At 44.3% G+C, this 27,275-nt stretch overlaps 1 protein-coding gene across 4 annotated transcripts in view; it reads right to left on the bottom strand.

Moving 5' to 3' along the window:
- Positions 1-738: 738 nt before the first annotated feature.
- The window catches only part of grid1b (glutamate receptor, ionotropic, delta 1b), a 410,627-nt gene continuing 384,090 nt past the window's right edge, over positions 739-27,275 (bottom strand). For 3 of the 4 annotated variants that reach the window (XM_076759895.1, XM_076759897.1, XM_076759898.1), the window contains 5 exons: positions 22,812-23,007; positions 19,011-19,177; positions 12,922-13,162; positions 10,408-10,546; positions 739-5,744 (listed from right to left, as the gene is read on the bottom strand). In XM_076759895.1, the coding sequence (XP_076616010.1) occupies positions 5,278-5,744; positions 10,408-10,546; positions 12,922-13,162; positions 19,011-19,177; positions 22,812-23,007 (1,210 nt within the window). In that variant the 3' untranslated portion in view covers positions 739-5,277. The remainder of the gene's footprint in view (positions 5,745-10,407; positions 10,547-12,921; positions 13,163-19,010; positions 19,178-22,811; positions 23,008-27,275) is intronic. The other variant, XM_076759896.1, reaches the window with a different exon arrangement.

The raw sequence follows: 27,275 nt of genomic DNA, 5'->3' as shown, positions 1-27,275 counted from the left end.
CAAGGTGAAGTTATTAAATGTTGTTTTGTTCAACCAGCAGTCCAAAATATTCCATTACTCCCTGCAAAGCCGGTAAATGGACTCAGGCTACAACTATACTATTTTCATCATCAACTCATCTGTTTATTTTCGGAATCAATAACTTAATTTTGTCTTTAACATATCAGAAAATGGTGAAAAATGCCTAGAGCTGAAGGCGATGCATTTGGAGTCCAAAGCCTCCGAAATTTCACTTTCAGCTTTTTTGAGGTCGACTAATTGATTAGTCAACAAATTGTTTTGATTGCTCTGAAGTGGACTTTAGTTAAGACTTCATTGAATTTCTTATTTCTTATAAATTTCTTGTCTTGTTCAAGAGTTTGCACAGTTAAAGTAACATATAAAATGTGGTTTTGTTTACTGCTGAAGCGATTTGTTGATTAGATGATTGACAGAATGAATCTCCAACAAATCTTCTGATAGTCGATTAATAGCTTTTTCTCTGTTTTATGTCTCTGTAAACTGAATATCTTTGACTTTAGGACTGTTGCTGTGACTGACAGGACATTTGAAAATGTTCTCTCGGCTCTGGGAAACCGTGATGGGCATTTTTCATCCCTTTCTGACATTTGCTAGACTGACAATAATGAAAATAAGTGTTATTTCCGGCTCTAATTTTGTTTATCATCTTGCCCGGTGAAGTGACACAAGTGATCTTTGTAAAGTAAAAAAGAAAATTGGCAACTTCAGGAACAAATTTGTAAACCATATTTCTTTATTAAAGATTAAGAAACTCCAAGCAGCATATTCATAAATAAAATAAGGGTCTCCCTCGGATGTACTGTGACAGACTATATGCTATGACAGTTCATGTTCTCATCTTCTGACGCGGTGCTGGAGGTTAAACGTAAAGGCGCGTGGAGTCGCCCCAGCACGCAGACTTCCTGTTGACTTCCTGTCTGCTGACCGCTCTGCCTGTCTGTCATGTTGTGGAGCACAGTGTAAAAAGCAAGTCGGTTCACAAGAGCAACTACTGACACAGTTAGAAAACATCCACGTAGAGTCTGTTCACATGAGAGCTGCTTCAGAGTCGATGATCCAGCGACAGGAAAGTCCCTCCGGCGCTGAACTCGAGTCTGGCTTTACTTCTTTGTCCAATTCCCAGACAGAGTGAAAAACATGGTAGATTTTATTTTATTGTAAGTGGAGAATCTGTATTCACACAGGAACAGAACATTAGCTTTTTAGCCCCCTTTGGCAGATTTAATTTATTCATGGTTTTCTGAACAGAGAACATTAAATTATGAGTCATTTCTGCTCTGGATAGTCAAGAAAAGGTCACATGTTAAACATCTGCATCCACAGGAACACATTAAACCTTTTTTAATGCACCAGAAGAAGTGTGTTGGTCCTATAATCAACAGGCTAAACTGGCTGAATCTTTAGGAAACTGTGATTTTTAGTTGGAACAGCACAGCGTCCCTAAGAATCCACATCGGACTATTCAGCACTAAAGCTTTACATCGAATGCCGGCGCTTAGTGCTGTCACAGGACGTGGTGTGGCCTGTGTGTAGTGAGGTGGAGGTCGGGATGGAGGTCCTCATACTTTAACGACTGAACGGGTCGATTCCCACTGACTCCCAAAACAACATATCTGACCACTGGGGAGTGCCAGCGATAGGCGTGCCGGACCTTCGTCACTTCGTAAACAGTCACAGTTTGCGGAGGTTTAGGCAACAAAACCTCTTGGTTTGGTTTAGACACCAAAACTTAAAGAAACAGGCTGGGCATGTAGCGTGTCTGACGTGTGTTTGCAGAAATAATGGATTTATAACCGGGAGTGCTGATGGAGCTAATCCTAACCAGGCGTTTAGTTGCCCGTCCCTAAACACTGCAGTTCAACCACAGTCTTTCCCTGATGTTAACGGTGCCATGTGCAGATATTGTACACAGAAATAATTTTTAAAACATTGACATTAGACATAAAAAAAAAAAGTCATTGAGCATAATCCGGTTTTTGCAGAATCGTGCAGACATTACTTCTAAATGTTTGTTTGGATGTTGTGAACAGACTTGTGAAAGATTGAGATGGAATTTGTTATAGCATCAGTTAGCACGGGCTGTTTTTTATTTAATCCACATTGCTCTTCAATGAAAGATTTCAGCAAGACGTGTCAAATCATCATGTTGCATGAATGTACCCTCTGATCAATGTCCCATCGTAGTGTAAGACTTTTAGGAATGAAGCCCTTCATTCTGACAAGTTAATGTCCCTCCATTTCCTCCGCCGACATAAAAACATCAAACTTTTTTAAATGGGACCTCTTGAAAGGCGAGCTGGTCTCTGTCCGGGAGTCCGACCGTTAAAGCTGCTGCTCACGTGCTGAAAACTCCACTGTGTGTGATCAACATGTTTCCAAACAGCCAAAGCCTGGCAAATGAAAATGAAGTCAAAACTCACTAGACCCATAAATGCACATTAATTGCACTTATGAAAGCAAACAGGAGGGGTGGAGTGTGTGGTTTCATCTTTCCTGTTGAAAATAGTTTTCCATAAAGGTTCATCATAGAGCTCTCCATACAGAAAAACAATCCAGCGTTTAGCAAACGTATTCCATAAAATCTGATTCCGTCTATATTACAAGCAGTTGAGGTATGGCACCTGCAGAATCTCCACCATCATGAGCCTCTGATTGCACTTTGGATAACGACGCCCTCTGTCATCCCTGCAGGTGATAATGGATCTCATTAGGAATGACTTGTGGGAATATGAGGCCTCTCGCTGTCACTCTCACTCTTTGTGATTAAAATAACTGCACTGCTTTGCAGGAGAAAAACCTGTATACAAGTGTTTGACATTAAATTCTCTAGTATAAAAAATTAAAGACACATCTGTATAGCTGATAGTTCTTTCTACGAGACTTTTTTCTTCATGTTAAATATAACAAACAAAAAGGTCAGAGACCGTGAGGCTTCTGTCACACCACCTGCTGTATGTTCTGAGTGTCTGACCTTCAAAGTCCACATTGAAGCAGTGTGATCACTCTGAGTAAGACACCAACAAAGTACTGGACGTGACCCTGGGATTATGCGTAAAAGGGCTTCAGATAAGCAAAGTCACGACCGATGTGCTTTGTCGTGGGCGTTTGCATTGTTGGGACCAGTAGCTTTGGATCTCAGGTCAATATGAAAACCCCTTCAGGGAACAGAAGCTTGGAAAGCCAAAAAGAACAAAATGAATTGTGGACTAATGCTCATATTCAGCTGTTTTTTGTTTGCCTGAGAGCAGGGCTGCATACCAAGACCTGGTCTTAAATTGGTACCAGTTTGGTCCTGCTGTCATTATTTGACTGTTATTCATTCAGGATGAGTACAAAGCATTAAATGTCCCCGCAAGAATATGTGGACAAAATGCACAAGTGTAACCACGAAAGTCAATGCTGTTTGGCTCCAACGTTCAGGAACCAGTAGGTGGAATTGAACTTGCTCGGCTCTGACGCAGGAAAGCTCAGTGTAAAGAAAAACAAACTGTAGGATGGATGAAAGTTTTCATCCTCCGTAGTCGTGGTTGGTAAACGAGAATGTCGTAGTGGTTCTGAAGGAGATCACCAAAGTCACCGCAACACATCCCCAATTTCATGGCAGTCCGTCCAATAGGTGTAGGAATATTTCAGCTTCAACCAAAGTGGTTCAGAGCCGGTTCATGATATCCAGATCGCAGTTTGAGTTTGAGTAGCCTTAACTTGAGAAGGGGAAGGTACAGCCCTGCCTCCACAACAGTTTGGACACAGTGCAAAACATAAAACTGAATGTGGTCATTTTCTAATCCTTCTTCACATAAACTCAAATGAGAACAGCACAAAGACAATATAATCAATGTTTGAGCTCATCAGCTTCACTGATTTCTGTAAATATCTGCTGATTGTGAATCTGATGCAGCAACACGTTTCAAAGACTGGGAAAGATGTGGAACGCTCCAAAAACACCTGTTTGGAACATTCCACGGGTAAACAGGTTGATTGGAAACAGGTGAGAGGATCATGATTAGGTATGAAAGGCTCAGTCGCTTACAAGCAAGGATGGAGCGAGGTTCACCACTTTATGAACACATGAATGGATAAAGGATTCCAGAGTCCAGTCCAGACTTTTTTGGAACTGAAGTCGTACGTGAAGTGAAACCGCTGAACAGGTGTTTGAATCTAAAGCACCATGAGGGAGTGGTGACTCTTCAAAGACGAACAGGACATCTACAGCGTTTCATGTTCCTGACAGAGGCCAATCTTTCATTGTTAACTTCCAATATTGGAACCCAACAGTTAAAAAACATTAAGTCTCAGATGCTTTGTACCAAAGGACCAAACAGCAGGTGTGATCACAGCCGAACAGTCCCTCCCTCCCCCTCCCCGACCTTAAACGCCTCACCTGGACAGTGCTGATGCCAAATAAAAAGGTACTAAAAACAAACCACTCAGCTGTGTGTAAAATATGAACCAGATAAAAATCCACTTGTTTCCCCCCTTTGTTGAATGATACACCATTTACAGTCAATGTAAGAAAATGAATGTAGACTCTGATTTGAAAAAACAACGTATATTATATATTCAATACAAATGAAAAAAAAAAAAATTGTGATCATTTTCGTCCGATGTTGAAGATATATATAGGGTTGGTACAGAGGTGCATAACAGTAGGTGTCCAACACTAAAATGTCCCTACAGCGGTGCATCATGGGTAGTCGTTTACATCGATGAGTTGTGGAGAGACATCGTTTAATTTCGGCACTTAGAAAACAATCACAATGAATTTCGCGTCATTGTTTCATATTGAACAAAATTTACAAAGCCATTCAAACAGTCATAACTTTTTCATCAATGTATATATATATATATATATATATTTTTTTTTATCTTGTTTTGTTTGTTTTTTATAACTCAACTTCAAAAATTGAGAATATTCAAAATACACTTTAACCTCACTTCGTTCTCTTGGTATTTACAGATATTTACAAGAGAAAAATTACACCCGCCAACCCGCCCGCCTCCCCACTTTTTTTTTTTTGTTTTGTTTTTTGTAACATCAGCGTTTCTGAACAGGTGGTGAGATACAAAATCTTTTCACTTTGTACATATATGTTTTCTTTGCCTTCTGAATAATTTTCCTCTACAGATCTCTAACTGGCCTCAAATAAACCGGACCAAAGTCCAGCGAGTGACTCATCTTTGATGCAGTTTGATCCCGTCCCATCCCGCCCCCTCGCCCCCCCCTCCTATCACTATATGGATGTACTGTGGGTGGCCTCAATGGCTTCGGGTATGGGTCCTGCGGAGACTGCCTGGTAGGACATTGGCATGGGTGTCTTGCCAGGGCTCTGCCGGAAGAGCCCCCCGTTGGGAGCCCTGTGTTTGCACTGCATGCTGCCGCTGAGGCTGGTGCTGCTGAGAGGGTGGTGCAGGGGCAACGTGTTGCTGCCAGGGCCCTGGGATGGGGGTAGCGTCCTGCCTAGGGTCCCCCCATGGTGAGGGTGGGGAAGAGGAGGAGGCGGCGCCCCCTCCCCGGGGAGGAAGGTGGTCACAGCGAGGCCCGAGGGCGGGTAGTCCCGCACGGACTCCGGCCCCGGCACCAGAGAGGCCTGGCTGGGCTGCATGCTGCCGATGTCCAGCGCAGAGATCTCGATAGAGGGGCCGGGGATCTGCTTGTGGGCCAAGTCCTCGTCCAAAAGACTGTTCATACGACGATGCACCTGTTCCAGATTCACCTCCTTGTCCTATAAGAGGAGGAGTTGGGGGTGGAGGAGGACAGAGGAGAGACAGGGGGAGGGAGGAGAGGAGGGAGGGACACAGAGGCTGAGATTGGCGATGGGCCGGTTTCTCAGACTGTTTGAGGTCTGCTGGTGCTCCATGCATCTCAATCTGTCATTTGTTTTTGGACGTGGCCTTTGTTTTGGACTGATGGACTGCTATCACATGCCAGCTGATAGACAGCCTCTCGTTTCTGTTTGTGTGAGGAGCCCAGTGGGAACTGAGGCCACAGAAACCAATTTGAATGTGCACCTTGAAATCAAACTTGGCCAGAAAGGTTTGATGTCTGGAGAAAACAATCCTGGAGCCAAACTGACTGAAGGTAGTTTGTTGTAAAGCTGTTCAGAGTTTGCAGTTTCTTTAGTTTGCCTGTGTGTCAGCAGGATATCTCAGAGTTTCACTGACTTGTGCTGGTGATTGATTGATTGATTGATTTGAGTTGATCGGATTGAGGTCTTTCATTTTAGGTCTTTAGAGTTGGAATTTAATTCAGTTTAAAATTCAAGTAATAAGAGAAAAACCTTTGGTCTTTTGGCTTTGTTTAGCTGTGAATATGCACAGCTGTGGTGTCTTCCTCCTCTGTGCTGGATTTTTCCTCGCTGCCCTTGGAGCCGGGACACTCTGTGCTGGAGGATCGGAGAATCGGTTCCCTATCAGAACAATTTAATCAAAACATTGGCTGACACTGCATCTCCTGCTGACTGCAGCAATGCATACTTGTCAGGCATTAATAGACACTTGAGTGTTTCCCTGTTGAACCGCAGGTCTGCTTCAGTACACTGGGTCATGGGAAGGTAAAGGACGAGGGGTGCGGAGAGAGATGGGAGGCGTGACTCGCATATGAAGCGAGGCCCCGAGTCTGAATCCAAATTCTCTCCATGTCTGTGTGTTTGCTGCCGTGTGAATGAATCCGGCTACAGCCAGAGAAATTAATGCAAACGGTCACTTTACAACAAACGTAGAAAGTCACTGAGTGTTCCTGAACGCAGCCTGGCTTGGCTCCAGCATTGGATTCACTTAAAGGTACAATGATATTAGTCACAGTAACTCATCACAGTGAGATTCAGAACAACGCACGGCACATTTACACTGTAGATTAATACACACAGGTTATGTTGCAGTGTTATCAGCACCAGGGATTTTACCCCCCCACCCCCCACCCTGAGCCCCACATATTATTTAAGAACATTTTCCCATAATTTAAATATCTTTTCCATTTTTAAAGTAATAATCCTGAAGATTTCAGCACTTCAAACACGATGTCTGATGAAATTATGAGCTTAATACACAAATCTACAGGAAATCTACAGCAGCCATTAAATGTACTCACACTAACACAGCTGTGATCATTAATGGTCATTCTCACACAGCTGTGTGAAGTTAAGGCTACAGTTCCACTGCTGCTTCACATTAAGAGAGTTCAACCGACAAACCACACAGTGGCTTTTATTGTGAAACAGCCACAGGAAGTTCAGTGTAGTCAGAGGTTTCCTGTGACTGTCAAAACAGGACATTTTTGTTATTTCTTCTTCCTCTGTTGCATTCACTGTTCAAGGTGGGTTTACCGCCCTCCGGTGGTCAGCATGTGTTATATCTAACAGGTTACAACAGGTGCCACCGAATCAACCAGCACTGAAATCTTAAGGATTATAACTTCAATTTGTTCAACAGTTGTATTTTTTTACTTTTGTTTTTTTTGTTTGTCCCGATTTTGACTCATTTAAAAACAGTTAAATGGTGACGAACTGAATTCCAGCAGGGAAATTTGCTTAATTTTTAGATTTACTTATTTATGTTTTTCTTCTAAAGAAATTAGTGGTATCAGCCTTTTAAAGATGTGAAATATTAAATGATAAACTAATAGTCAGATCAATACATTTCTGCCCCTAAAACGAGCGATGACTTCGCAGCTACAGCCCCGGTTAGCAGGAAAGCACCTAATGACAGCTTAACAGAAATAAAGCGACAGCAGTTTGCTCTTAAGGTGAGACTCATGTTGAGGTAGAGTGGTGGAGCACTTCCTGTGAAACAGCCTATAATACCGTGTAATAACAGCCATGGCAGAAGGCACACTTGAGGACAGCTCAGTGTCTCGGTGCATCTTGATTCACGCTGAGGCCAAGCATCTGCCGTCAGCCATTGTTCAAACCTTAAAGCAACACATAAACACACAGCGTGTTTATCCACGAGGCCTGAGCAGTTTCAGTGATCCCTCTCCAGTCTCAAAGAGCTCCTCTCAAAGCCAATTAAAACATCTCAGCACAGGTTATTGTTTCAGCACACTGGCATCTCATTAAAATATGTTTTCAGCAGCGTCAAACTGGCAGCTAGCCTAAATAAATAAATGGCTGGGATTAAACCTCAGCCGGTCGTTAAAGACAGACTGGTGATGCAAATGGAAAAGAAGAAAACAACAGCCGTCTGAAAGCCTCCATTAATTTGGAAAACAAACAGCTCTTTTAATGAGTGCTGCCAGTGGGGGGGATTTCAAATCGCTCTCCCTCCTGCTACTTTGTGAACACTGCAACTGTCGAGTGGGTTGTGCTCAAGTGTGATAAGAACACTTTCTGCTTGTTTCGGGTTCATTTTGGTTTCTCGCGGACCTCGGAAACCTTTAAACCCTTTAGCAAGTAACTCTCTTTATAACAGGCTGCCTTTGATATCAGCATCTCTCACTGTAAGATGATTAGCTGACGTACTTTTCTGCACTGTGACCACCTCGAAAGTAGACATCCACCCCCCCGTGGGCACGGAAGATGAAGCTCACCTCGAGTGAGCACGCTGGACATTTCTCAAAGGCAGACATTTTCTCAGCGGTCGGCTTACGCGTTAACGATTGAAGCCAATTATGTGTTTAAGTGATGCTCAAGTAAAGCTCTGTGAGAATGACGAGAGCAGCCAGAACACTCCGACATTAACACAGAATCAGCTGTAAGTCACTGATGAAAAGTCTCTGTAGTCTGCTTAACTTTTCTGGGTCAACCCTGCAACAAAAGCCTCCAGTTAAACACATGAAGCTAATGAGTTAGCCTCCTGTCTCAATGAACAGCCTCACAGCTAAATGCTACCTTCAGTGCTAACGAGCTCACAACAACAATGCTAACATGGCGAAGCTAACAAGGTGTAATATTTACCATGTTCTCCATCTTAGTTTATTGTGTTAGCATGCTAATATTTGCATATTAGCAGTAAACACAATGAGAACGACATTAGTTTTGCGGGTATTTGGTCATAAAATGTTGACCTGATGATGGCGCTGTTATCACAGTTCATCATAAGTTTACCAGTTAAAACCCTCAAAAAGTCTTGGACTAAAATCAGGAGTTTTCACAATTTAGTCTGGCTAATTTATGAGTTAGCTAACAAAAGATTTTGGTACTTAGCTTAACTTAGCTTAACTGAGAAAGTAATTTCTGCTTCTAGTTCTACCCCTGAGAAATATTTGTACACTCAAATTTATTTTAATAACTTCAGTTTGAAGAGTCTGATGACATTCAACTCAGTGTTTGTCCTTAACGCTTTGTTTTGCACATATTTCTCTTATTTAATTTCCTGTTTTACATAGACGAAGGCTGATATTTGAGCATCTCATGCTCGCTCAGCTGTAACACCAGCACACATCCTGTTGAGTAATTTTAGCTTGTAAAGGGTTAAAAGAACACAGAGTTGCTTTGTAAGAGGCGTGCATTGAAAGGCACTAAGCTTGTTTGCAGGATTTCTTGTGATTTCCATCACAGTGAAATGGTTATTTTTTCAGTTCAACACGCCAACAACATGTAGAAGTGAGGTCAGAGGTCAGCCCTTATGGAATGTGTTCATACAGGTAAAGATGACCAACTGAAACAAAGCAAGGAGAAACAGAAAGGCACTGTAAGAACCAGGAGGGTTTCTAATGGGGGGATGCAGCGTTAAAGGTGAGAGGGCTCAGAAGCTCACAGTCGGTGCCTGATGGAGCAGCCAAGGTCGGCATCAATTACAACTTTAATCAGCGCGTCGTCAGCTAAAAGCTAAGCCCAAATTCCAATCAATTGCAATTAAGACCAAGCTGACGGTTTTCAGATCTTGAACGAAATTAATTTGAGCCTTTTTTTCTTCTTGGTTAAGAGTTGAAACGTCTGGTTCTGGAAATAATTTCCTGTTCAATTTTCTGATAAGGAAATTGATAATTAGCTTTAGCAGTTTTGTCGGTGGAAGGTTTAATGAAGTTACCAGAAACTTCAGGGACGAATGTCTGATTTAAGCTTCGTTTTTCAGCAGAACTCTTTGTTTTATATCACCTACAACTTTTTTTGAGCTCCCACCTTTAAAAAAGTTTTAAGGGATTACAAAAAACCATTAGCTGCTTTATCATTGACATATCACGTTATTTAGTTTATGGTTACATAAAAGGGAAAAATGAATAGATGGCATCAGTTGCACGGCTTCCTGGAGATAAGAAATGTATTTTAGCGCCTTGAATTCAAAGCCCTGCATGTTTACTTTTTCAGATTTACTGGAGGATTTATTTCCAGAACTTCCACAGAGAAACAAAATCATCCCTCGACAAAACAAAAGGACCTTGGCGACGGCACAGATATGATTTTCTTTTTGTCTTTATTTTGAATAGTTGTATAGGAGGTCTATTCTGACCTGTGTCAATAGCTTCTGCTTCATCCCAGCCTCTCTCTCTGTCTGTCCAAATGTCCCTCCTCCCCTCCGATGAAGCAGTTGTAATGTCATTATATGTCAATGGACCAGAAACCCTTGCCAGCCTGTAATCCTTAGTAACCTGCACGAGATCATAGACAGTCAAGTGTAAATAAAAAGATGAAAGATAGATGGAGAGAAGGAGAGGAGATAGATAACACGGGCGTCCACATTGACATATAATTTGCAATAAGACGTGACACAGTGACAGTACCAGGGGTTATGGACGGGGATGTTGGAGACAGATCTTATTGCTAAAGGGCGACACCCCCAACGTACAGTTTGCTGCCTGCTCACACTTTAGTTTATGGATCCACGTCAAAACTTTGCTTCTGTTTGGTCCTCCTGAAGGGACACACACATGTTTCTGTTGACCGAAATCCCCCGTGTGTGTGTGTGTGTGTGTGTGTGTGTGTGTGTGTGTGTGTGTGTGTTTGGCACAGCAGGTGAGGGTTGTTTTCTGGAGGTAGAACTTATAAATGCAGGTCTGAGGTCAGTTTATGTTCAAGTGTGGCCTGAATGAGTGCTTGAAATGTTGAGTCTGTGTCCCAGATCCAGACGATTTACTGCTGCTGCACTGGTCTTACAGGTCTGCTGTGGTTGGATTTGGTGTTCTGAGTTAATTTTTTGGACTTTATTCAAATTAGTTTGCTTTTCCTTGTGAGATCTTTAGTTTCACCTCTCTGGATCCATTACTGAAGCTCATCATGTCATTAAAGTTTCAACAGATTGACTATTGGATTTACATTCATCAGTAATGACCATGTTGCTCCGTTAGCTGTTTGCTAACATTGTAGCCGTAGCGCCTTGTAAACGTCCGGTGGCGTGTTTGTTTTGCCGTGTTCACTTTAACACTGTTTGTGTGAACATGAGTTAACATGACGTGAACCAGCAGCTGTTAGTGAAACTGTTTGACCAAGATTTGTTTTCATTTAGTTTGTTGAACTGTATCTGAAGTCTTTCCTCTCTCATCCAACACGTTGTCACACTTTCTACGGGCTCTCTGAAGCTGCAGGGTTTTTGAATTAACCCTTTTCTCTCTTGTGTAAATGCCATACAGACCTAACAGTCTCAAAGCCAATAAGTAGTTTGGTGCTGGGACAACACACGACTCCAGATCAGTGTGGGTGGTTTCTGAGGGCTAAGATAAAACATCAACTATGTGTGTATGAAATGTTTCCTCTGTGGTCAAATTCAGTGTTAAATCAGCAGAACATGGACCTTCTGTGATGACAGGAGTTTCTGTACACTTATCTGATATTTACCTGCACTAAACACATCAATTATCAGACGCTTCCTGTAGAGTCATTGTTGTCATTGTTATCAGAGGCCATTAATATTGATTAGGGAGCATTAATGTTTAATTAACTGCTTGTCCTCCTTAAACTCTGTGAAGGTGTAACTATTAGCTCAGCTGTTAAGGTGGCTTGTATTTCATTACAGAGAGCGACCTGCTGACTGACTGCTGGATGGCTTTTATTCAGTAGGCACTTAGTAAGGCTTGAGTATCTATTAGCAACAACAGCAAATGATTTGGACTGACTGTGATAATGTCACTGCTAATGTTAAAACCCAGAGTGGGCTGCACTTCAAAGTTCACTTGGATATGATAAATTACTTGTCTCTTGACGTCTCATAAGGATTTGACAATGAAATGGAAAATGTCCAAAAGTGTGTCTGTTATCGTTCTCTGCCTCAGCGATCTCCCTCCTGTTAATTATAATCTCTTTTCAGAACCCTTGGGTGCAGGAAACTACCAAAGCCTCGCTGTAGAAAATGAGTTTATGACAATAATTCAATACGGAGCACTTGAATGGTTACGGATCCGGCACTGTGGGATTTAATCGTTAAAGTCTGCGGGTGCCCTCGGTTGTTTTAGCGGGGGGGGTTTTGCTGGGAACATACAGGACATGCCAAGAGTCAAATCCTGACTGGCTGGGCTAATTCCATGCTTTCAGTTCAGTGTTTGCCTAAGGCCTCGAGTGTAAGCGTCAAGGCAAAGACGGCTCCCGAGTGGATGCAGAAGCTGTTGTTTCATGAGCGTATTAGTAAAGGTAATGGTCAAGTGGAGTGTGCTGTGTGCGTCACGTGGTTTAGAGAATATGCCAAACAAAAACAGATGAGCTCTGGTGTCTGTAAGTTTAGGACGAGGTGGGTGAGGAGCGATGGGCGGAGAAAAGAAAAAATGGAGGGGGGGTAATAATAAGAGACCAAATTTGATTTCAATCAGTGGCCTGGGCTGATGTGGCACAGAGCACATCTACCTACTCTGTCCTGTCTCACCACCCTCTGTCCACCAGCTCTCCAGCACTAACTTCTCTAAACCTCTCTCCTCTACAGCTGGGTGTACTGGAGCTCCACTAAGTCGGGGCTCGCGTCTGCGGCTGGATCCTTAAAGTAGAGTGTGGCAGTGTCTTCCCCCCGCTGGCCCGTCCGCCGGGCCCTGTGCTCGGTCACCTCTTTGGGCTGCTCCTGGCGGCAGCGGTTGCTGTTCCACCAAGCCTCCAGCCCGGCCACCAGGCAGGCCAGCAGCAGCCCGGCGGCCAGGATGCAGAAGACGCCGGCGAAGCTGTGCAGCTTGAGGGAGCGGCCATCCGGGTGGGCGCTGGCGTGGCTGTTGAGGTCACAGCGGCCAGTGCGAGGCCACCACTTCTGCTTCATGATGTCCAGGTCGCCTTTCTCCTGCAGCTCCAAGATCCTGAAGGAGAAGAAGAAAAGGTGAACCAGTGAGTCAAAGAGATCTTTAATTCATCTGTTTGACTTCAAGGCAACCAGGCGACACGTGAAAGAGCTTTTCTCTTTAATTCCCATGATCCTCAGGGACTCACTCATATCTGCTGTCAGGCACCAAAAGCTTAAACAATGTTGTTTGTATTGTGTCCCATCAGCTGAATCTGAATACTGCAGCTACGCAGTCACATTTAAAAGACAACACCAAGCAAGAAACAATCAATTTTAATTTCATCTGTTTGAATCTTTGTCTTTTCAAACATTAACAGGGAACAAAGTAACTGATTTCAAACCCACATTTCTTCATTAGATTTCGAGGTCGTGGACTCACTTCCTGTAAAATCAAAGCGTTAATATCAAGCCTGCGTTTAGTTTGAGTGAAAAGCTGCAGTTTGCTCCCGTTTTCCTTCATTAAATCCACTTGAGACAGGAACAGATTCACAGCTCCATGACAGCTGTGCGACAGTCTCTCTGATTATTCCTGAACTTGTAGAAAATCCCACAGTCCCTCAGTACGAAGCAGTTTCCTGGTGCCTCATCACAGCTGCAATTTTGTGACTGAAAATGTCAATGTGGGCAATTACATGACCGTTAAATGTTCCAGTCAATGATATGGAGCAGGGAGGTGGCCAATCTTCAGTCAGTGACTTTCTAAAGGGGACTTTCGATAAAATGACATTGCAGGGCAGTGTCATTTAAAAACGTCAATTGTAATCTCGTGTGCTGCCTGAGAGGCATCGAGTTTTCTGTGTTTTATGAATGGTTGCAGGTGATAATTTGCAGCTTCATGGTTTCACAATGACAGCTTGTTTTTTCTTGGTCCTGCTCAAAAGGTGAATCGACACTTGGACCAAACAGCAGGAGGTGATTTTCTGTCAGGTTTCAACCTGCAGTGATGTCACTCAGCTAAACGCTTCACCCGAATGTGAGGTGTTCGCTCCCGATGATTCAGCGGTTAAGACGAAATAATTCAGAAAAACAAAAATCAGAAGAGGAGAGTAATGCCTGAAACTGTCTGCAGTTTAAAAATGGACTTTGAAACTCCCAAAAAAGGAGCATTTTAAGGTGTAGGTTTGTTTTAAATTAGTAACCATCGACTGTCTGTTCGAACCTCTGAATCGTCCTCACTCATGTCAGTTTTGTAAAAATAGTTGTGGTGTTGTGCTCATTGGCTGTTGCTGACCAGTTAGACAAACAATTGACCAATCAGAGCCTGTCGGTGGGATTAAGAATATGGACGTTGTCTTACGAGCAAGAAAGACCGGACCTACTAAAACGCTGATGGTGAGTCAGACGTCTGGAGACGAGTTCTGAGTGACAGCAGGTTAAAAAAGACCGGGGAGCAGGAAACAGTCCGTTGATGAGTGGGACATCGTCTTCTGTGGAAACTTGTCTGCTCCTCTGACCTGAAACATCTCTACACTTCCTACACATGTACAGAGTAGTTATTGGCAGCCTGTAAGCTTCCTCCAGCAGGCCTGCTGCTCTCGTGGTGGTGAGCTATGGAGTTCATTAAGCAAACTCTGCCACAACCACTGAAGAACAATCTGCTTTTAGCTGCAGTAAAATCAGAGCCCAATTTGCTATATTTAATCTGCTCAACTCAGCGTGAACATGTTGAAGGTCAGTGCACTGCAGTCCGAAACACCCCGAGGACAAAATAGTTTTACAGCACAAATGAGCAGCAAAAGCAACAAAGTCTGCAAAGGTTATTCATGGCAGGATTATCAAATGGAAAGCCAGGGATAGAGGTAGTGCAGCAGTTATGGGACTAGGTATTAAAATGATGGTTGGAAATGTGGAGATAATGGTTTTCGAGCTGAACAATAGCTCTGCCCTCAATTTAACACTCAGGCACATTATTCCTGATCGTCCCCGAGCGCTGTGCTGCGAGGACGCCTCGGGCTGCTGGACGCCCGCTGAACTGGACGGCCCAGTGCAAAAACTTCATTAATAACTAACCATTCAGTGGCACAAATTAATCCCTAAATAAACACAGAACCGCTTAATTAAAGAGGAAGTGTGAGGTGCAGAGGGAGGAGAAGGAAGAGGGGAGGCCATGATTGAGAAAAGGTCCCACGGGCAAACCGTGAACCATCGCCGCAATCTGCCGCCAAGGAGGAAACAAGGCGAGCGGCGTGAGGCGGCGAGAGCAGAAAAGTCGAGGCGAATTTCTTTCTCTGAAGTCTGAACGAACAGAAATCACACGACAGCCAACCTTTTCACATCAGATTTAGAGCAGAAAACCAGAGAGTAGGCGCTTCAGAACTCAGACTTTCTCATCACGTCACGTGGATGTGATGTCACACCGCACAGGAAGCCGCGAGCATGGATGTAATCTGCTGCAAGCTCTGCACCCTGTCCACCAACACGTGAACATATAGACGCCACGTTACCCACAATGCCTCACAGAAGCTGCTCTTTGCCACAGTCCGACAGTCGCCACACGATGTGAGATACTTCAGGAATGTCAGAGCGAGCTCAGGCTGCAGACGTGACCAGAGTTAAACTGTCTGAGCACCGTAAGAACCAGCGACTGTGAGGTAAACGCTGCTTCAGCTTCAGTCTGCAGGTGTGAAAATCCTCACCAGATCAACATTTCTTCACACTGGATTTGAAACAAAGCCGCGACAGAACCGTTCACGCGGTGCTTCCTCGGCTGCAGCAGCCTCTTCCTCCCCTCAGGTGATCTGATGGGTCACATGTCTCAAAGCTCTGAGAGACAGGATCCGCCTGCTGCATGAGAACGACCCGCGAGGACGCGAGGGGATCGCACGGAGCGGTGGAGGGATGGAAGTCGATGCACGGTGGGAGGAGGCGTAAATGACATTTTGGTGCAGTTGCTCTGAGGCCCTGGGGCTACCTCCCACGCCGCCACATCGCAGAGGGCCCGTTCCCCCGCGGCTCAGCAGCCCGCTCCCATAATAACGCCGAGAGCACAGCGGTGCGGCCACTAATGCTTTGTGTTAACATCTCTGTTAATGCTGCTGCTGTCGGGCTCAGACTTCACAATCACTATTTGTGTTTTTTCTTCCTCGCTGAAATTACACAGGAAGTTACACGGCGGCTTATGTGTCGAGGGGTCGGTGATGGTGTGCGGCCGACATCAAACATTTTCCCGGGGCTCCGGCTGTGAGCAGCTGTGGAATAGCTGCCCATCTCATAACTTCACACAGGCTTTCAGAGCAGCTCCTCAGGACCGCGAGCCCCGCTGCTTTTCATTCCGCACGCCAAATCACGGAAGCATTTACACCTGCGAGGCCAGGTGCAGACTCCTGCCGAGCCACGCCACACAGAGACGAGCGCCGGCTGAGAAATTCTCACGAAAACGATATTTCATTGAAACTCAGCTGGCAGTTTGACCCAAATGAAATTCTTTAATATGAAGGTGAATAAAGTCGTTTGGCGTGAGCAGAGGAGGCGTCAGGTGACATAACACCTGAGCAATGACCTCACTGTCATTCAGATTCAGCTTTAAAGGAAGAGTTCAACATTTTGGGACGTTTCAGTCGATAAGTGTTCAGCATGTCCCCAAAATGTCAGACTGTTCCTTTAAAACCTGTTTGGAACCTGCACACAGCGGTTTCATCCTCAAAGACGAGCACAGCCGAGCATTCGCTGAGTTTATGAAGGACAAACTGATAAATCATCAAACCACGACAATAAAACATGCGAGAAATAAAAGTACAGTCAAATAAAAGCCTGATGTGTCTTCAGTTCAGTTAGTTTAACTGAGCGCCGCTGACTGCCTTTGGTCAATAAGTCATATAATATATCCAGAAATGTGTCCGTGTGTTTTTATGGATTTTGACTAAGAGCAGCTTTCACATTGTTGTGTGTGTGTGTGTGTGTGTGTGTGTGTGTGTGTGTGTGTGTGTGTGTGTGTGGGGCCATGTATTACTCATGTTTATGGAGACAAAATGCAGGTTCCCATAATGTCAATCATTAAATTTTAGGGTGAAGACTTGGGTTAGGGTTAGGGAAGGAGTGGTCATGGTTAAGGTTTCTGTACGTCTCCAGAAAATGAATGTTAGTCTATGTAATGACCTCACAGGTGTAACTGAAGAACTGAAGTTCAGCTCCATGTTATCGGGCAGCCATCTTTAAGCACTGGCACAGTTTCCTGTGTTTAGCCTGTGAGTTGGTCAACTCGTGTTTCTTTTCACCCTGACTTCCCGTCTTCTCTCTGGGAGCCGATCGATACGAGACGGATGAGAAAGTTCTCAGATTTCGGGGAGCTTATGTGACTCCTCACACTGTTAATTCATGATGTAATAACGTGGAGATTTACTAAACGATCTTTGCGATTTTGAAACTCGCACTGGGATCAATTTGAGTTTGGGAGGAGAGGTTTCACTCTGCGGCTCAGTGATTTCATCTTACGCTCACACTGAAGGAGATAATTGAATTTCCTAAAAAATTCCAGCATTTGCTGAGACATCTGCCTCGCAAAATCAAACAAGTAATTAGCTCACATCCCTCTGTTTACACATCACACCGTGAATAATCCCTTTCGCTTCACAACAGTGCCGTTTAATACGGGCTCGTTTCATGTGAGCTTGTTTGACTTCGGCGTGGAGCTCCGTCATTAATTTAAATTTAAGTAAAATGTGCCCACAGGACGTGTTTCCCAGCTCACACCAAACACCTTTTTAACACCTGCACCGACACTCAAAGTGTCCTTTCATGTAAAACCAGTCTGATGTAATTGCCTGAACCAGTGTCTCCAGTCAGACTCTTCAGTCCCATCGCAGGATTTACAGGCCGATAATGAAGACTTAACGTCAACAAAGGGGATCAAACTCCCGACAAAAGCCCCCGAGCTTCGTCATTAACTCCACGTCAGGCTTTGTTTCGCCGCACAATAAAACCAGCTGACAGAAACAAAAAGCTTTCATATGAAAACTCGACGCCTCAGAGCAGACGTGCGACCCTTCGTCTGCATCAGCGTCGTCTTCCTCGACCGTCCACGGCAGCCAAAAAACGAAACGACCGAACAGTAACTTCAGGCCACGTCACGTCCCAGAGATCGAGTACGACAGAGCAGGAGTGAGCAGTGTGTGTGTGTGTGTGTGTGTGTGTGTGTGTGTGTGTGTGTCTAATAAACTCATGCTCTTTGTAGCAGCATGAAGATCATTCAGTGAATCGCTGCTAATTCTAATTATGTACTTTGACTTTAAAATGACTTTTAGATCATTCCTTCTGCTGTTTGCGCCTCACTTCTAAAAGGAGTTTGAATAGAACTTTATGTATTAAACTAAAGTGTCTCACGTGTTTAATGCATCTGTTCTGATTCACAGTTAGAACATAAAGCTGCACAAACTGCTGCGTTTAATTGAGTTTAATCGTAATGAATTGTGTAAATGTTAAACGTGTCATTTATGATCACTTTGTTGTGGCATCTTTAATGATAAACGTGTTTGCAGTTATTTCCTTGCAGTAGATGAAGCATCATAGTTTGCAGGAGTCTTCACAGTCGGCTGATGCTTCAGTCTTTTTTGCACGCCGCATTCAGTTCTGATGCGTTTCCTCCCTCATGAAACAGTTTTGAAGTATTTTAAGTCCTGCCTTGTGTACATCAGTGTTTGCCTGCTTCTAGTCTCTGTTGGCTCGCTCTGCGTTTATTCGCGTCACCGCCAACTGTTGTGTGAAACCTGCAGGAACAAAAAGGACCTGAAAAACCAACCACGCCGGGTCAAAAACTCCACGTGGTTCTTTAAAGTTCCTCTGGGTTTCGTGTCCACTCACAACACTTTGAGTTGCTGTGTGTGTTATTCTAGACGTGTGTGTTCGGTGGAAAGCTGCTCGTCTCTTACTTCTGTGAGAAGAGGTCTCTGTAGGGGCTGCCGTGCTGCATGGCGATGCCGTAGCCTTTGCTGCTCATGCTGTTTCCTGACACGGTGATGGTGCAGTCGTCGTCCGTCAGGGCCGCGTACTCCAGCACCGCCATGTCCCACAGGAAGGCGTAGGGACTCTTCTTCGCCTGCAGACACAACAGAGGAAACACAGGACACAGAGGAGCTGTTACAGGACGCCATCAGTCACAGCGTGTTCACAGGTTTTCACACTGTAAAAACACTTTGCAGATTTTGCTCTAGTTTCTATGGAAACACTGGACTTTGAAATCGGCCAATCACCTCTAATTTTAATCTCCTGCAGCACGGCTGCCAATCAGAGCGGCTCTGCTGACAGGAAACAAAAACAAGCTGCTGTTCACTTGTAGCTGTGAGGTGATGGATCGTATGTGTTCACGGGTTTGTGAACGTCACTGCTGGTCTATACGAGTCACATGACCACCGGCCACTGATGGGCTACATGTCCTGTAAAGTTACGAGGAAGCACTGCTTCAAAATAAAAGCACTGCCCAGGAAATTAACTACATTTCAAAGTAAAGTTTGACCAACATGCTCACAAAATGAACCTGTTGGGACGCTGTGGATTAACTGATCAGTCGATAATGGAAACAGTTGTTGCACCACAGACGCTTAGTCGTCTGTTAGCATGCTGCCATTAGCATGTCAGTATTTACAGGACAGTATGGTGTAAGTAGCGTTCATATGTTAGCATCCGAGCATTAATGTAAAGTACAGCTGAGGCTGATGGGAGTTTGGCCATCATCTTTGGAGGCACCTTGTGTTGAGCAACGTGAAGATTCAGAGTATTCAAGAAAACAAATCCTGAATTCTGAAATCCTTTAAAAAGTCTCGTGTTCCTCAGCCGACAATCTGAACACAAGACCGTCACATGTCCACGTTCACATCAGACTGAAACTGTATATTATGAGCTGCTCTCTGCCCTGGCTGCCACCCTGTTTAGTTTTGTTGTGCTTAGTTTATTATTTAACTTCCTTTTCGTCATGTAAAACAGTTATTTTCACTTCCTGCTCTATTCTGGCGTGTTCTCTTCTTCTTTGTCATCTCTGGATGCAAACGCTGCAAACTACTTATAAAGAGCTTCTACAGTAGATTATAAGAGCTGTGGGATGTGCTGTTCCCTATAAAAATAAAGATTAAATAAAGTACAGTTTGAAAATATCAATCCGTCTGGAACCAGCAGACAAACCAGCAGGACGGTACCACGAGCATAACTTAACTCTTTTATCAAACAGCTTCAAGGTGCTTTAAAATGCTAAACGAAACCGTCCTGCTGTAATTTTATACAGCCAGTGTCACTTTCTATCAGGCTCGATATGCAGAGGAGGTGTGTCGTCCTCTCGGCTGGGTGAGGAGGAGGAGGAGGAGGTGGACACTAAGTGGATGAGGATGTGGGTGTTTTCACTGTGTCAGCAGAGCTGCTGCAGCAGCATCTGCTTCACTTCAACCTGTTCGCTGTCACGGCTAATTGTTGGTGTGTGTGAATACAAAGCGCTCGTACACATCTCTCGTCCTTCCTCTTACAGTAACAGAGAGACTTCAAACTTACAACCCAATTACGACGTCACGTCTCTGATGCTTTGATTGCATGTAGCTGCTGCTCCCCCTGTTTACCCCTCATCGTCTGAGTGGTGCTAAGCTACGAGGCGACAGGCCGGCATGCTGAGAGCAGAGCAGCGTTCAGCGAGGAAAGGTTGGATCAAAGGAGGACAAACAAGGACACGAAACCACAAAGGAGACGCACAGAAACCTCAGATCCACAGTCAGCACGGCTCTGAGCAGAGCAGCGAACATCAACACACACTGCCACTGCTGACACAACAACACAAACCTGTTTACTGAGTTTACACGAAGGTAAACAACGACATCAGGACTCATCTGAAGAAACTTCTCATTTAAAGTCTGTGGTGAATCTCAGGAAGTGAACTGCAGCGTCGTCATGAAAAGACAAGGAAAAAGGATCTGGTTCTTCTAAGAAATAATAATAATAATACAACTACTGAAGCACAGGAAGTAAGAAATCCTGCTTTGTGACAGCTCGGCTCTGAGTTTCATAGTTCACATCTGGACTGAAGCAGTGTGTGTGTTAGGAGGTGGAGGATGAGCTTACAGCTGATCAGAGTTCTCACCTCGTTACAGGCTGCAATTAAGATAACCGTGACAACAATCTCTCTCTGTGACGCTAACGTCGCTAAATGAACAGATGCTGCAGAAAGTGAGAAGTTTCTGAACACTGAGTGAAAGCTGGTGTCGTTCACTCACTGCAGCGCCTGTGTGTGCGTGTGTGCGTGGGTGGTGTCACAGTGTTCAGGTGATGGTGAAGGAGCTGCTCTCTGATGAAGATGAAGCAGTGGAAGCATCCTCTCGCTGCAGCCCGAGGACACTTTCACTGCTGGATGAGAGTGTTTCTCCCTGTGGGCGGACCGGGGGCAGCCGAGCGCCTCCATATCGCAGAAGCATCCGACAATAGCAATAAAACTGATTAAAATGTGTGTGCGCGTAACCGTTTGGGGTTACTGCGCGGAGAAAACGTCAAAGAAACGGGGGGGATGTTTATCATGCAAATGGCTGAATAATGGATGCGCTCAGAGCCGATTTGCCTCCGAAGCTAATTTGTCATCGGCTTTTTGGGAGATCTATGGGCATAATAATGTACAGCGGCGAAACACGACTTCTGCTCCACACACACACACACACACACACACACACACACACACACACACACACACACACGCACGCTGCCACTCTGCCTCACTAATTGGTGTATTGTGAAACTGCTGTTGCAATTAAGTAATGGGTAAACAGGAGAGCTGCTGTATGTTTGCCTGCTGTGAATAAAACAGGAGTGTGTGTGTTGTCACTACAATTACCGATAATGTGTGTTTGCCATAAATACACACCAAGCCTGATGGCACCTATGAATAGTTTATGTGTGTGTGTGTCGCACACGGCAGGTGGAGGCACTGTTTCACACCTGTGATCACAGACGTGAATGATTGGACGCTTCATTAATTCATGTAAGTTAAAAATCTGATGCAGTGATTATACATCAAAATTAAAATGTGTGTGTGCGCGTGTGTGTGTGTGTACAGCTCCAGCTTGTTTTCTTTACTTTCATGACGTCCATGTTTGCTCGTCGCTCGTCCTCATTCATGAATGTTCTGCTCTCCGGCTGCTGACTGACACTGAGACCAGCTGCTTTCATCCACATCATTTCAAGCACTTCTTTAAAAAGCCCTTCAGCAGGAAATCTACATGAAAAGACTCAAAGCAGCGTGAACGTGTGTGTATCAGCGCTTCTTCCTCTGAGCCACAGAGCTCCATCGTTCTCCACAAACACTGAAAGTCGTATCCTTAAACCCTCGTACATGATGCACATAGAGAGTTCATTTTATTTTATTGTCTCTTTTATTCTTTTCTACGTCTTTTATTCTTGGCTGTCTGTAATCTGATTTCCCCGGTGTGGGATTAATAAAGTTTTATCTTATCTTGTCATGTTCCTTCATCACCATGAACACACACACACACACACACACACAGTCCTGCTGACACTAACGCTCACTACAGCACCACATGTGGATTCATCCGCCGCTGAAAATAGTCCCCAGTAAAAGCACTATTTCCACCTGTTTGTTTTTAAAGTCTTCAGCAGGAACCAATGAGCTGAGAGCCACAGACAGGAAGAGCCTGTGAACCTGTAGCTTCAGAGCTCATGTATGCACACACACACACACCCCGTCTTACCTTGCGTATGCCCTCAGACGGGCTGGACACGGAGTAGTCCATGCCGTTGTTCTTGCTGATTGTCCTCCACAGCTCCGCGTAGGTGCTGTCCTGCTCCAGAGGGTTGGTGCCTTTGTTCCTGAAGTAGTCGTAGACTGCCGAGTCCCTCACCGTGCCGTAGTCCACGTCGATCTGCCGCGCCAAGTCCTGGAAGGACCTGGGGGACACCCACAGAGACACTGCTGTCTTTTACTGCGTCTTTGAGACATTTCACATCAGTTGAACTGTTTAAATGTTGGTTTTTGGCTCCTTCTCATGATGATAAACCAACTTTTTTCTTCAGAGCTCAGATTTGACTAAACTGATTTCAGGTCAGCGGTTGTTTTTCTTAAAGGCGGCGGAGAGTTTGATTCTTTTTTAATAAGAAGCAGATTCAGAAGCACGAGGCAGATTATCGATTTTCAAATAAAGAAAGATTCATTTGATGCTCGCTCACATCTTCAAATCAAACCTACATGCAGTGTGAGTCGTGTCTGAAACATAGTTTGGAAATATGTCAGAAAATGAGTGCGAAGAACTCGACAGTTCAGTCAGACATCACAGCCGATGTGTTTGTGTTTGATGTCTGTGGGGTTTCAGTCTGATTCAACAAAGACGCTCCGATGGAACGACTGTTGTATCACACTGTTTGGATAATTTAAAGCACTTGATGTGCATTCATATAAAAAATGAGTGTTTGGAGGAAAACTGTTTGTAAATGTGAAATAAAGCTTCATGTAACACGCTGGGTTCGGTCGTCTGGAGAAAACAGTTTTGAAGTAGAGGAAAGAAGCTGAAGATGCCTGCAGACACAAACTGGAACTAAAACTAAAACCTGTCGCGTTGAAGGTTCAAACCTCGTTTTCCTCCCAGATCACAGGTTCAAAGTGCTGAGTTTCAAAATAAACTGACAAAAACGAAACGTGTAAACAACAAAAAGCACCAACGAAGTCAGCAGGAAGCATCTCCACAAGTATCCTGAAACGTCCAGAAACAGGAAGTGGCGTTCTGCATCACGTGTTGGGACCAGAGATCAGGACTGACGGGCGTGCGGTCACACGGCTGATGCTAACGAGCTGCACGCCACAGACGGATGACACGCCGCTCTGATGCAGATGTTTGCCCGCCTGCTGTTCGGACGAGCAGGTCGCCTGTGGGAGGTCTGGAGCTGTGAGATGAATGAACGCCGCTGACGCTCATCACAGCGACCAGAGATGTGTTTCTGCTCCGAGTCCGTCCAAATGTTTTGTTTCAGGATGGATTCCATGAAATGTCCTTCAGGTGTTCGATCACCTGCCTCTCTCTTGTCGTCGATGACACGTATCCGCCACCTACGTGATGCGTTGACCTCGATCGTGACCTGGACGAACGTGTTAGTCTAATATTTGATTTATTTTCTTTAAAAAGAGAAATTCTTGTGCAGAGAATTTGTGTCTTGTATTTCTGAGGTGAACGCTGACCTCTAGTGGTTGTGAGGTGACGTGTACTTCAGGGTGTGTCAGTACACTGTGACATCACTGCTGGGTGTGGTTACAGATATAAAACCTCCTGAATATTCAGAGAAATACTTCAGACTCTCTGTGTTTACATGTGATTATTTTTAAAGAGCTCCATTCAGGTCTCTAAAGCTGGAGTCAATCAGCCACATGATAACTTGTGATTTGGTGTCGGATTGGATTTTCTCTTAATGTTCATATTAATTTGTCTTCAGTTGAAAGGACAGCTGCAGTGAGGACGACGTCGGCTCTGACGTGAATAATGCTGGAGTTTTAATTACATAATTGCAGCTCTGGTGGAGGTTAGAGATGAAGTCTAATTGGATTTTGCAGAAAGCAGATGTATGGACGAACCCATCAGAGCTGCTTTGTGTCCCTCGAGGGCGACTGTACAATTCACCATCATCATTCAATAAACATCAGCAGCAGCTTTTTAAATGAATATTGGTTTTACTTATCTGATTATTTTTTGTCTGACTCTTCCTGAAAACCTCAGCTGAAGCTCAGAGGAAAGAAAAGCCGCTCCATTTATTAGTTGCAGACTTGAAAGAAGCGATTCTTTCACAAACTCATCTTCTTCCTTCTGAAGTCCGGTGACGTCAGAACATCCTCCTGGACGTTCATCCCCCACAGTCGTGTCTCAGCAGTCGGGCTGTGGATTATTTCTGATGGTGGAAAAATGACTCCCTCAAAGTTATTTCCTTCTTTTCGCTCAAGTTGAAAAATCTATTAAATGAACTTCAGCGTTTACTGTGAGAGTAAAGTTTTCCATCAGATTCATCTGTGAACCTCCTCTCTACCCATAATCCCTTGGGTTGCTGCTTGGATTTGATTCAGAGAAATAAACCTGGACTAAATAAACATTTGACTGCATTTCTCGTGTTTTAGAAAGTTTTCAGATCTTTTAGAGTCGTGTGGTTTCTTCTTCACTTCCTCATGTCCTCTGTCCTTCTGCCTGTTTCTGTTTCCTGTCCTCTGCAGATGGTCGACGTGGTATTTTTCAGGTCTGCTGTTGTTTGAAGCCACTTGAGTCCAAATAACACTGTTTCAAATAAGCTGAACAGAAAGAGGAAACACTAGAGTTTGAAAAGCATCAGGTCACACAAAAGTGGCTGTTCTTCAAAGGATGGTATCTAAGTACAGTCCTTCAGCGATGGGACACACACACACACACACACACACACACACACACACACACACACACACACACGAGCTACCTGTTGGACAACACCAGTATTTACATAAAAACACACCTGTTACCAGGAAGGCAAAGACGGGTCGAACAGGTGAGTCCGCTGCCTCTGAACCGAACAGATTAAACTAACAACATGTTCATCGCCAGCTTCAGAGATGCTAACCACGTTAGCTGGATTAGCTTGTATTTGGGCTGAGCTAAGCTTCTCCTTTCAGAGCCACCGGACAGAATGAAGGTTTACACTGTTTACGCTGAGATCTGATAAATGAGTTCACATACGTGTGCGTCTTATAAAAGCTCTCCAGGTTTAACAAACATTTGGTTCACGTGAATGTTTGTTTGTTTGCATTAGTTGACTTGGACACTTTTTGCTCCTGAGTCCTTCGTTTGACCACGTTTCATTTATTTATTTGTATTTTTTGTGCCACAGACTTGGTGTCAAATTGCGTTGATAGCATAGCTGTTAGCTGGTTGTTAGCATTGCTTCCCACCTGTCACAGTTGTGCTTGCTAAAGTTGGTCACATGGTGTGTTTGATTCTTTTTTTTTCTTTTTTTTTTTTTTTGCAGTTTCCAGTTGTGGAAGCTGAAGTTAGATGTGAAAGAAAAGTCTTTGCGAGCTTTGAGAATAAAGCTTCTTCTCATTTGAATATTTGTGTGTATCCACACTAACTGATGCTAACAGTGATTTTAGAAACGAATATCCTGCAAACCTTCAGTCTGATCACAGTTTTTATGGTTGGATGTTGTGATCGATAAAACCTCCTGCGGCGCTGCTGCAGACCAGAACGTTTGTCCTTCATGTTTCTGTGTGGTTGGTCGTAGTAACAACAGGAACCTGTGCCGTCTGAGGGGGCCTTAAAGAAGTCTGCATCATATGCAAATCCCCACTTCAGCATTCACTGAATGTCTATAAAAGCAGTCTTGTACTTAGCATTTACTGTTGAATGAATGGCCCCTCACAGAGCGACGCGTCAGGGATTTGCTAATGAAAATGTCATCTTGGATTTGATTCTCAGAGGAGAAAAGACAGAAGAGGAAGGAGCTGCTGCGTCACAGCGCCGAGATGAAGTGCCCGTTGTTCCGCCTGCAGACGGCAAATGAGATATAACGTCCTTTATTCAGACACAAGATACACAGACAAAAACAGGATGATCCGCTTGCCTGTGTGTCGAGTGTGTCCTTGTGCATTCAAACCTGAGAGAAGCGCATTATTTTTCTGTCAGGCGACACATTTCTGGTGTCTGGTGCTGCTGTGTGGAAGCAGAAGTCTTGACTTTTAACAGAGTGCAGAAGGACGGCGGGACACAAAGAGCTGAAGGCCTCTCCAGGAAACACGTCTTCTTCTGCTGTCGCTGAGCTCGCAGTGTCTTTAACACCTGACGTGAAGCCCAATGTGGCTCATCCACCCGTCTGTCTGATCCGCACACGGAGAAAACTGAGAAGAATCTGTCAGGAAATCACAGCCTGAACACAAATCAGCTGCTTTCAAGAGTCTGAATTAATGCAGGATGTTTGCACAGAAGTGAAGGTAGTTTTTTTATTTCTTGGACAGCAAAGATGTCATTTCATGTGGAAAATACTCTGAGAGTCGCGTTCCCTTTGAAATCCTCATCTGTTTAATCATATTATGGGATTGAGGACAAAGCAGCATCACAAGTCTGTCATTGTCTCTCAACCTTTGTCCACGACTCATTTGGTGAGTTATTTCAGCCCTCAGCAGTGACTGAAGGCACTGAAACAACAGAACCGACCCG

The sequence above is a fragment of the Chaetodon auriga genome, chromosome 20 (genome assembly GCF_051107435.1).
Source record: "Chaetodon auriga isolate fChaAug3 chromosome 20, fChaAug3.hap1, whole genome shotgun sequence".
In the NCBI taxonomy this organism is placed as follows: Eukaryota; Metazoa; Chordata; class Actinopteri; order Chaetodontiformes; family Chaetodontidae; genus Chaetodon; species Chaetodon auriga.
The sequence above is the reverse complement of the archived record's forward strand: the minus strand, read 5'-3'. Positions and strand labels throughout refer to the sequence as shown.